The 12,302-nt window shown below is 39.4% G+C and overlaps 1 protein-coding gene across 8 annotated transcripts in view; it reads left to right on the top strand.

Annotated features, from left to right (window-relative positions):
- The window catches only part of DENND1A (DENN domain containing 1A), a 413,337-nt gene that overhangs the window by 329,255 nt on the left and 71,780 nt on the right, over positions 1-12,302 (top strand). For 4 of the 8 annotated variants that reach the window (XM_077835774.1, XM_077835772.1, XM_077835768.1 and 1 more), the window contains 2 exons: positions 4,513-4,572; positions 9,546-9,634. In XM_077835774.1, coding sequence (XP_077691900.1) covers positions 4,513-4,572; positions 9,546-9,634 — 149 coding nt within the window. The remainder of the gene's footprint in view (positions 1-4,512; positions 4,573-9,545; positions 9,635-12,302) is intronic. The other 4 variants (XM_077835776.1, XM_077835771.1, XM_077835775.1 and 1 more) reach the window with 2 other exon arrangements.

The following is a 12,302-nucleotide window of genomic DNA, read 5'->3' as shown; positions in this document are numbered from 1 at the left end:
TCCCCTCCCCCAAGGCCCTGCATCACAGCACCCATCCTTGACCAAAGAGTAGCTGGTTGAGATTTTCTCTGGAGTTCATCCGTGCTGCTGCTCATAGAAACATAAGAATTATCATACTGCATCAGACCAGGGTCCATCTCAGCCAATATCCTGCCATCAATACAGGCTAGTACCTGCTGATTCAGTCAAAGTGCAAGAAAGCTTGCAGTAGGCAGAGAGGAATAACCTGTCCCCAGGTTAAGTTTCCTCTTAAGCCCCAGTAGTTAGAGGCTGGCTCATCTGCAAGCAACTGTACATATAGCCAGGCCAGACACCCCATGTCCTGTTAGTACCACTAAGTGCTGTGCTGTCTGTAGTCCAGCTTCACTCTACCTGCCAATGAGCCCCAACCCTGATTGGAGCTACCAACTCCAGAGGTGGGAGGGACAGAAAAATCCCTGTAACCTATTCAGGGTTTCTTTCATTGCTGAACTAGTAACAGTGGTGTCACCTGGAATGAGGATGATATGTGTCCACTGGGGAGCTGGGCTGTGGCCACCAAATGCAAATAAACAGCCATCTAATGGCCACACAGTGATGAATCCATCCTGGGTTGGCTTCCAGCAGTGACTTAAGGTCCTGATCTAGCAAAACATTTGCACATGTACATAACATTAATAGGAAAAGGGAAAGGGAGCTAAAGAATGTAATGAGTGAAACAAAAAGATGCAGAAAAGCATCAGGGTGAATGAATGCTGGTGTTGAGGGGAAAGTACATTAAAGGACGAAAGAAATGCTGGAAAGAGAATGCAGACGATAGTGGACATAACATTAGATTTGAGCTTTCAGCATAATATGGTGTTAAAAAAGCCAATGTAAATTGCCCAGACAGAGAGCAAGGGCGAGAAAGAGGCAGACTGTGGGGAACCTCTGTATGTAAGTGTTGCAGCTCTTGTGATTTTATCATGAATCTTGCAATATTTGTGTTTTTCTTAAAACCCCAGCTCCTGTAGTCAAATTATTTAGGTCAGAATCTCATTTTTGTTTTTTAAAAAGTAAGATTCTAGCCCTCAGAGACTCTGAGAAGAGCTTGAAAACATTACCCAAGTTCACCCTAGTGACTCAGGCCAGATGACAAATAAAGAACCCCCAACATTTACTTTTTTTTTAATCTCATAATTTGTAAGCTATTTGCATGATTTTTTGAGATCTAACTAGTGACTGTTGAACAGGCTTGGCAATGCTGAAATAATACTAAGTGATGTATGACAGACAGAAGAATTAAATTATTTTTGCAAATAGGCAAGAAGAAAAAAATGAAATCATTTACTATCCACCAACTTCTCCAGTTCCTGCTGAAAGGGAATATCCCTGATGCTGTCATTCCTCTGTGTACTTCCTTTCAGAGCCTTCTCTGGGCTTCTCTGATTTGTATGTGGAGATTATACAGTGTGCGTTAATAACTCCATGAAGGAAAAAAGGCATGCAAGTAATGGTGCATCCTCCAGCGCGATTGGAGGGATAGCCTTTATAAAAGGAATTAAACCTGCTTTATTGCTATTGCCTTTCTTTGTTAGCAAGTGACGGGTATATATATACGGGTAATATAATGAATCCTGTCCCCTTCTCTCCGACAAAATCACCAAGTGAGTAATAAAGGTGGGCAAGTAATGTTCAGTTGTATGTGCCTTTGCAATGGCTGTGATCAGTGTATTGATCATCTCGGTAGGAGGTAATCCTGAGATGCTATGTGGTCGGTCCCTCTCGGAAGGGGTTGCCTGTTTTCAGAAGATTTAACAATATAACTGTTGGTTCTGGCTCCTCAGCTGATGCTATTGATGCCATAGTCTTGCCGTGTTTTCTCCAAAACTTGCCTGGATTTTGCTGTTGCAAGGCCATTCAGATCCTAAACCAAAGACGGTTTCCACAATAGACTATAGTAAAGAAAAGCGGCTGGTGAAATGAACTAATTCTGAAGAAGTGGTAGCATCAACTTCTATTGAAAATGTTGCCTAACATCATTTTACTGACTGACTTTTTCTTTCGTTAGATAAGAAATATTAAGCCATTTTTTTTTTAATTAAAACCGCCCTGGTAAATAGAATTACTGACCTTCCTAACACCCTTCAGTCTGTGGCATCAGGAAAACACTAAGATTTCCTAAATCACTATTCCATCGTGCCAGTTCTGTCAGGTACTATTATTTAAGTTTTCTACACAAATAAAAAACAAAACATATATGCAGGAGGCAAACAGAAGACAATGCAAGTAATATAAAAAGAATACTGTAGCGATCATACAGGGCTGCTCCTCTTCTGTGAGCCAGAGGTTCACTAACTAAGGTAATAAATGCTGTGCATACGAATAGGAAAATAAATTGCGGAAGGTATGAGACTGCTACAACCTAATAAAAACATAAATATCCCAAGCTCTGTGAAGGAAGTTAAATATATTAAAGGCAGAAATTCCAAGCCAGAGCAGATGGGGAGGGAAGATGGACTGGAGCCCAGGCTAGTCCCAGGGAGGAGTGGAGTAGAAGAGAGGAATGATAAATTTTGGTTAGGGAAAGAAAGCTACATGAACCTGGAGCCATCACCTCACTGTGAGAATCCCTTTGTTCCTATGATGACTTTTATTGGAAGCATTTGCATGGACGGACTCTGACATCAACTCCCCTGCCCAGACTTCTCTCTGATCATTGTAAGGAATTGACCCATGACAGTGCATGCTGCCTAGCACCCCAGAACCACTAACAGAGCCCGAGCCCGTGGCTTCTGTTGATTGGGAAGGGGTGGGGCAGCAAACAATGAAGTAAAAATCAGCAAATGGAAAATGTTTTTTAAATACATTGGATAGGAGCAAGAGAACAGAAGAGCGTGAATGACAGAAAAGGGCTGGATTGCAGAGTTGTGTCAGAGCAGTGTGTGTGGGTGGGAGTATGGGGGGAGGAGATGTCCATCTGCAGTCCAGAGCAAAGGGCACTCCAGCAGAAAGTTGAGAACTGCTGCTGAGATAGAGTGATGGAAACTTCATCTTCATTGAAATATACTAACCTGGCTGAGTAGACTTTATTTTTGAATCTGACTCCCCCTGCCTGTATCCTTTCTCCATACAGTTGACAGAAGTCTTGTCTGCAGAATGTGTGGTACTTTTCAGGTAGTGATACAATTGTTGCTATTCTCCCCAGCAGACATGTATAGAAATTCTTGTATTCACTTCATTGCAGGCTTCTGTTCATTTCTCTCCAAGCACATATGCATTTAAGCAATCACTAGAAGGACATTCCACTCTAGTTTTTATCAAGTCCTCAGCACTAAAATGCACTTGGAATTTTTGGGGTCTTTTAATTCAGCTTCAACTTACCTGGTTCACCTGAGTCTTAGTTCTGCAGAACAGTAGGGTGCATACAAAATCTTGCTTGTATGAAGGTTATTATTATGCTATGTAATCAGAAGCAACGGAATAGGAGTATTTCCAGCAGAGTTACAGCAGCAAGGACTTGGCCAACACAAAATTTAAAATTATGGGGACCAAAATAGGCACCTTTAATTAATACATTGACCTTTCACTTCTGGAGACGTATGTCTTCATTCAAAAGTGCTGATGACTCTGGACGGATTCCATCCTAGTCCTTATTTGTCCACCTCACACAGGCTTGCCCTTCAGTAGTTTTTGCTCCAAGTTAGGCCCAGGACCTGGTGCAGTAGGTTGGGGTTGCAGGTGCAATGACCGAAGTAAATATAGAACGCTTGCACAGCTCCTGTCCACTCTATTCCTGGCTTTAGGTATTGCACCCAGCCCCCGATCATGTCTTCAACTTCAGGCACATGAAGAGTCCAGTTGATTTGAACAGGTGGTCTACTGAGCCTAAGTGCATTACTGGTTCGGGGCCTCAGTCGCATTGGGTACATCTACACAGCAATTCAACACCCCCAGCTGGCCTGGGTCAACTGACTCAGGCTCATGGGATTTGGGTTGCGGGGCTATATAGGCACTTGGGCTGGAGCCTGAACTCTGGGACCCTGTGAAGGCCTGGGCCCGCTATGGCTGTGCCACCAGTCTCTTATTCTAGGGACATACCCTGAATTACGTGAGCGCTAAAATCACTCATGGAATCTTAGGGAAGAAAAGCTAATTATAGTATCATTCTCCAACTTTCTATCCTGAAACGTCATCTAGAGCGCTTGAAATGATCAGTTATTGTGCACCTTGGTTATCCTCAAATCATAATACATTTTGGACAGTCTAATCTAGAGAGCTTTGTGTGCTGAGCTTCATCTGGTATAATTTACACCTCGGAGGCAGACATGCACCCTAACAATACAGAGCTCTTCTACTATTTCTTTCTGCGTACTGGTCAGGACAGTATTCCTGTGTTTGAAAGGTATTTGCACCAGTTGGGGTTAGTATGGAGTGGGGTTAAAGCACATGCTGTTGTCTGTTTGGACTGCTATTGATACAAAATCAAAGGTATTTTCATGTGCGGTGATTATATTTTAATGTACTGATTACTAAGTTTCCACTTTGATACAGCAGCAAAGAGTACGTCCACCTCGGCCGCCTCCTCCAAAGATACAGCGTTCATCTAGGCCCGTGAGTAGCTGGTAGTTTTGCCTCACTGCTGCAGCTTAACACTGCCTGAATCGCGCTCTCAGTAGCATTGCTAAATCTTGGTAGATTGGACTGTTGAATCGTGCAAAAAGCAACATTGGAATTATGCTCCTAAACTGCCTCCTTCTTTGCTGTGGCACAACCTTGGGACCTGCATTTTATTCTGCTTTTCTTCGGCAAGTTCTGCAGCTGTAGGTCAATTCAGCAGGTAGCTGATGCTGCCCTTGTGTGACATTTGTTTTTACTCTTGTAGTGATTATTTAAACCAAAAATCCTTCTAGGCTGACATACGTTTTTAGCCAGTGAGCTTTTGAAGACTTGCACTAAACTCATAAATATGAAAGGAAGCAAAAATCTGACACTAAGTTATTTATTTTCCCCAGGTCTTGCTGTAAATGCATTGGGATTGATTGTTAAATTTTTCCTCCCAGAGTCGTTGAGTTGGATAGGTCTAAAGAATAGGAAATCTGTATCTGGGCAGTACCACATTGTGCCCTGTACAGAAATGTGCATAATGCTCATTTAAAATGCTAGCTGGAGATCCATTTGATTGTATATAGTATAAAAAATTTCAGGCACCAACATCTTGGTAAGACCAAATGCCTCTTTTACAGAAAAGCTACACAGAAATCAGTGCAGCACCTGTGTTAGGCAAGGAAATGTTGTCTAAGCAGTTTTCTATTTTAAACACTGATTTGTAGCCATACTGTTGCATATTAACTATTCCAGATGCCTTTAAAAATGGAGACTGTGCTAGATCTGAGGCAGTAACTGTTATTTACCAAAGGAAATAAGTTGGTGTCAGTTCAAACTGACAGTTGTTTTTGCAACAAACTCAGAGGGTATTTAATTCTATTTAAGATTTCTGCCCAGTGAGCATAATTTCATCAGAAGGCAAATGCTTTCTCTACTTGCTTCCATATATATATATATATATATATAAAACAACTCAGCAAGTTTTCAAATCTAGTCTTGCTAAAACTTGCTAAAGATGTTTAGTCACTGTGATGTGCAGGCAAGCAGGTTAACCAGTGCACTTGGGTGTGGGTTCACTTTTAACCTTCAGTGCATGTTCCTAAGTTTATATTTAGATGGCATGGTTTTTTCCTTTGTAACTGTGGGTGTGGCGCTTAAGAGTCATTGTTATGGATTTCTGCATTGTACACGTCCCTTCTACATGTATAAAAGGCAGTGCTAACTATGCTTATGCATCTGCTTGAATGTAATTGATATTGGAGACCCTCCAGGATATGGTACACAGAGAAAAAAATTTTCCCCTTATTCTTTCTAAAACCAGAGGCTCCGTGTAGCACTTCACATTCCTCTTGTTCTGCTCTAGGCTGGTGGTGTGCCATCAGGCCACGCAGGGACTTCTGTGGACAAAATGTTTCTGAACAGTATTGCTTCAGTTTGAATAGTGTATTGCATCAAAGCAGATCTTGCCAAGTCTGTTTAATCTCTCAGATGTAGTACATTAGTAGTCTTCAGTATGATGTGTTTGTGTCAACTGTCTTTGCTCCCAAAGTGATTAATAAAAGGTTAGAAAGTAGTAATAAAAGCTCCTGTTGCATTCAGCAGCCTGTGCTAACAAATGCAACTGGAATGCTGCCTTCATCAGAAGGAAAATCAAGACAAATGTGTATGATTAAAATAGTTCTTAAAGTATACATTTCTAGACCTTTTGTTCCAGTAACTATGCATAGCTACAGCAAGTATGACTTATACGTTGTATTTGCATGTACTCAGAAGAGTACAGAGCTTCCATAATGTGGCTTTAAGTGATAAGTGCCTGGGGGGGAATATCATAATTGATATCTTTATCTTTAAAGTTTACTAAATCCATAGATTATGTGTTTATAAATACTGTTGTTTTGTTTTTAATAGATAAAACACACGTTTTTAGCGTAAAGAATAACATTTTGCACAGAGTGCTTTTCCCTCTCTGTATCTTAGAGCATGCTGCAAAGGTGGGTATCAGGAAGTGACTTGTCCAAGGTGGGGACTCCAGATACCCCGACTTCTGTGCCCAGGCCCAACCACCACACAACACTGCCTCCCCTTGCTCGCTGCCAGGAAATACTGAATGCTTTATCCCAATGGTTTTATTCCAACTTGTGGTCCGCAGACCCCTGGGGGTCTACAGACTTATGTCTAAGGGGTCCACAAAAGGTGGTTGTTACCATAGAACAGTTGGTTTCAACCTGTGGTTCAAGGACCCATGGGGGTTCACAGACTAACTAAGATTTCCAAAGGGATCTGCACCTCTATTCTAAATTTTTTTAGGGGTCTGAAAATGAAAAAAGGTTGAAAACCACTGCTTTATATGTAGATGCTAGTTGATGGCATTTTCAGGGTAAGAATGTTTGTAGCATGCATCACTGATGCAGTTTGAAATAAAAACACAGTAAGGAAACAAAAAGAAATAAGCTTTTTATATTTCACTTTTGGGAAATGAATGTGACACCCTTACAAAGGAACCATTGTTTATAGTGAGCAGGACCTGTGGGCTGGAATGAAACTTCTTTCAATTAAAGAAAAGCACTTAAAGTGTTGAGTAATAATGTGTAAGGTGAAGTAGGGACTATTATATGCAAGTTTAACTCTTCTACATTAGGTATTTACCCTTTCTTTCTCATACACGCCCTCATACCATCAGATTTTCTAGGTTTTTGTGCATTCAGTACACATTTAACCCAGCCTGCTTGGATATATACGGCTTCAAATCCAGCAAGGAATTGGCTTGTTTCCTGACTTTCCCCTGCAGTCCCCCTAGAACAGTGCTCTAAATCCTTCTTAGCATTTTTCCCCAGATGCTGCTGGGCTGGTAACACTAGAGGAGCCATCCAAAGTTGTTCCCCCCCCCCCCCCCCCCCCCTTGAGTACCACCCAAAAGGTGAAAGTGTTCACAGCACAATGACAAGCCAGCTTTATGCATCATCTTCCAGCTCAGGCTTAATTAAACAGCTTTCTTTCTTCCTTTCTCTCGTTCCCTCTCTCTTTCTCTCTCCCTGTATCCCTCTTGCTTGCCTCTCTCTCTCTGTTTTATCATCCCTAATGAAGCAGTCTTCTCCATCGATCCTGCTGATTGCCAGCCCATTCTTTTTGTTTGTTGGCACTGAGCCATTCAGCTGCACTCTGACAGCTCAGCTTGTCTAATTAGCTCTGTTGTTCTTTTCTCCATGTTTCACCACCTTGCAAGTTCAGTGGAAGTTGCCACAAACTTAATCCTTCCATTCCTGCCATAAATTCACATTCTTAAGTTGTCTTTATTGTAGAAAGGAACAGTCTTGTGTGAGGACTGATCTTCGAGACCTTAACATCTGACCTTCCTATAAGCCCTTCCTCCACCCTGCATGAATAGCGGCAATCCGTCTCTGAACTTCTCCACCATTTCTGCTGCATGCTATTTCCTTTGAAACAAAAATTGAAAAGATAATAATTCTGCTATTATCTTATGCATGCTCATGTGTGGCAAACCCAACACACAGGATTCAGTGCTTTTTCCTGGTGTGGAAATTAGAACTTTATGTTCCTATAACCATACTAAGGGTCGGGGTATGGGGGAGGAGAGACCATCATCTCTCACTGCAAACAAATTCATCCGTCATCCAAAGAGCATTTAGGTTGTAGACCTTTAATAGCCTTCTATATACTGCAGCTATTAAGAAAACGCAAATTTAGGGATGGCAGAAGTTTAGTTGTGTTCCTTACTTTATTTGGGGGCTTTGGAGATTCTTGCTGAAAATGATGTTAGGTTAAGTCAACAACTTAGAGGTTTGTTATGAAAACAATTCTTACATATGAAAAACTCCCATTGGAGAAGGTGTCTATACCATGTGGCCCTGACCCTGCAAACACTTATGTGTGCACTTAGCTTTACACATGCAAGTAGTCACATTGACTTCAATAATACTGCTTATGCGAGAAAAATTAGGCGTGTGTCTAAATGTTTGCATGATCGGGGCCTGTGTTTGTTCCATTCCCTAATCTGAAGCTTGTGTATTTCCTGTTCTGTGTGGACAAAAAAAGCAATGTTTCTCAGCATCAGAAGATGATGAAGTGGTAACTTCAGATAAGACTAATAGAAACTGTATATCAAATATGTCATCTAACTGCAGAAAAACTTTAGATGTTATTGAAGGGCTACTGAATAAAATTCACATGTAACTCTTCAGTGTTCATGGAAACACACCTAATAATACGTTCTATTAAACTGATGAAAGGGACCAAACTCTTTATGGCATCATGGAAATTGGTAATGCTTTTCATGCTTTCACTTTTATTTTCATTTCTTCAGTGCTATCTTCCCTACACAGAAGCGATTACTATAGAAAGTCAATCAGTTTATTACAAACAGGCAAAGAAACCGAGTGTGGTTTTGGAGTTGAACTCTGGTCTCTAGTACAATGTGCAACAAAATACAAGGCTTTCCCATTTTCATTTTAGTAATTAAGTCTTTACATGGAGCACACAATCTGGGGGCTCAGTCAGAAGATCTAGTATTTGTTCATCTACTGCGTGCAGAAGTGAAATAAACTTTTAGTACATGACTAATACACTTCAGTCAGTGTATTGACCTGACTCTTCCAATTACTCATATCTTCAATATGATTCCAAACTGACAAAAGCATTTACATGACATTGCTGCTTTAAAAAAGTAAAGTAAGTTGAACCATTTTAACCTTTAGCCCAGATGTCTAAACTTAGATATAAATTCGCACATTACTTTAGAGTCCTTTAATGATATGGGTCACTATAGTTCAGTTTAATACAGATTTAGTTATAATTTTAGTGTGGCACAGAAATATATAAATTTGCAAGAGGGATTCTGAATGGAAGCAATGTCTAAGCTGACAATGGATCAATTTTTGCAGATTTTATGTGGATTGTGTCTTTTGTTTTGATGCTTGTTAGAGTATTTGATTAAATGTCTCCATTGTATGTATATATAATAGGTTCGTCCTCCAAGACCTCACGTTGTTAAGAGACCCAAGAGCAACATTGCCGTGGAAGGGCGAAGGACTTCAGTTGCTAGTCCAGAACAGTAAGTATTTTGTTGCTGCATTTCTCGACATCTGCCTGAGCATGTAAAGGGCCTGGGGTTTGTTTATAATTAACACTGGTCAAAGAAAGGAAACATAGTTTCACAAAAAAATTTATTTCAAGGTAATTTTAAATATGAAACAGAACAGTTTTTCATTGTTTAAAAATTTTGGGCAAAATTTTAGATGAGAGAAAGGAGTTTAAAAAAAACAATTTTTTGAAATTTCCACATGTTTTTAAAACCAGAATTTTTTAAAAAATCTTTTTATGATCATTTTTAGTTTGGAAAAAGACATTTTTTCATTTAAAAAATTTTTTAGTGGAAAATTTTGACCAGCTCTATCTATAACCCACCATCATCGACTAGCTTTGCCTAGGAACCAGGGAATGTTTTATGATCACACATTTAATGGTGGTTCTATGTGATCGTTGAAGTCCTTCTGCCAGTTGAAGCTCGACAGAGAGCCTTATATAGTGAAGGCTTTATAATGCACAATGTCTCTTGTTTAGTAGGTAAAATTTCATAGTCTCTATAAAGTTGATTGAAAATTTCTCTAAATCACTTTTTAAAATAAGTTTCATTCCTGTGACTGAAGAATATCACATATAAACAACACACAGGCATTGCTTTCCAGCATCTTTTGTTGTTCAAAACAATAATGCATCATCTGTTATCCTGAACAGAGAAGGTTTTGCAGATTCCTCAATGAAAGCTACCAAACAAAAGGACTTCATAGAAGACAGGGATTTGTTGAGTCGTTGATGCACTCTGAATACAATCTTTCCAACCTGTAGCTAAACAATAGGCCACCAAGTATAAACCTAAAGAGAGAATGGATATCCCTCCTTTCTAATGCAGCCTAAAGAACACTTTCAGTACCTGACAGATATATTTCATTAGCATACATATCCAACTTTATTTATTTATTATTCAGCAAATTATTAAGAATTTAACTGTTTACATCATCTACAATTACAAAAGAAGTGATTATATGGCACCTCTGTTTGCTTACCAAAATCTGCTAATGTTTGCTGCACTTCTGAGTGTCTGAATAAGCAGGTTGCCTTATTTCAGCTCAGAATTTGGGAAACCAAGGACTGGGCATAATGCCAGGGGCCACTGATCTTAGACAGAAAAGGACGTCTTGGAAAATATTGCTAGTGTCATGACAGAGTATATGGCACTCACCTGGGGAACACTCAGGCAGCAAGATAAGAACAGTAGGCACTAGACTGAGAATGTAAATTGTCTGAACCAAACTTACAAAAACAATGAATTTATATTTTTTGCCCTTGGAACGATTTTAATTGTGCTCTTGAAAAGTGGACTTACTTTCAGTTTCTAAAATATCTTCTATCTTAGCATTCCTCTCCGACCATAGTATTAATAATCACTTATGTCATATCCAGTCTATATTATTTGTTTGTTCTCTAATCTGAAGTAATTGGGTATCCTGGCAGTGAAATACCTTCAGTATTTCAGGTTGAGGATAACTATTAAATCTGAAACTATTCAAAAACTTGGAACAAGAAAACACTTAGCTTCTGTAAACGTATTTATTTTCAATTCTGAAGAGAGAGTGAGTGTCATCTCAAATTAGATATTTGTTTCACTTTTCCCAAACACAGCAGAATGGGGAGGTATTTAGCAGTTTGCGTTCAGATGGAAATAACTGGTCACTTCTAAACTGAGCCATATTCATCCTATACATTTTATAGTGGAATATGATTGCCCTCTTGTGGAATAGATTGCAAGCCAGTCCTGCACAAGGGTTTGAATGGTATATGGTGCTTCATGGGAAGGCTCTCCTTGCAAAAAGTTTATAGTGTTCATTTTTATTTAAGGAAATATATTTTGTGAATCGTTTCATTAACATGCTGATCCTTGAATTGTTGCATGACTAGCAGACTACAGGGATAGGATAAAGGAATTAGTGTAACCACCATGCATATTTTGTAGGAAGGATTACACATTTTTGGATTGAGCTGCCTGACATCATTCAGTGTGACTTGCTTCTAAACTTTATTTACATTTCATGTTGCAAAAGAATCAAAACAATATGAGATCAAGAAATTTAGTTGAAAAAGCTCACCAGTATTTTACACTTATACACAGCAATTAAATACAAATTACCATTTTTATTCTAAAATTTTAATTTTTTGCAGTTAGTTTGCTAGAGATTCCTAAAAATTCAACCACTGAAACTGAACAAATCACTAAATTGCTGTATTGTGGAAATGGCTGTGAATGCAAACAATATTGATGACTCTTTGCAGCCTTAAACTGACCTGTTCTTTAGGCATGTGGACTAACAAAGAATTACATTTTGGCATTTCACTGTAAGAGGGGTTTTTTTTACATTTTAAATGACCAGCAGGAGCTTAGGGCTGGGAAGGGAGTAGCTTCTAGTGCCAGTGACATTTGATGTGTGGTGCCAGTATTTTTCTGAATCTCTTTCTGATCTGTCCCATCTTCAGTGTTTCTCCGAATCCAAATGTCATGTCACAATAGCAGTTAGATGTATTTTCATTCTCTCCTGTCATCAACTTTAGCTGGCAGGACAAACTTCTGCAAACATAGGGAGCCTCTGGCCAGCCAGTTAATACTACAATATTATAATAGACCAGACACTTTGTAAACGTTATTCTAACAAAAAAATGTTGGCATT

This window comes from Eretmochelys imbricata, chromosome 16 (assembly GCF_965152235.1).
Source record: "Eretmochelys imbricata isolate rEreImb1 chromosome 16, rEreImb1.hap1, whole genome shotgun sequence".
Lineage (NCBI taxonomy): Eukaryota > Metazoa > Chordata > Testudines > Cheloniidae > Eretmochelys > Eretmochelys imbricata.
Note: the sequence above shows the minus strand (reverse complement) of the source record. Positions and strands in the feature narration are given on the sequence as shown.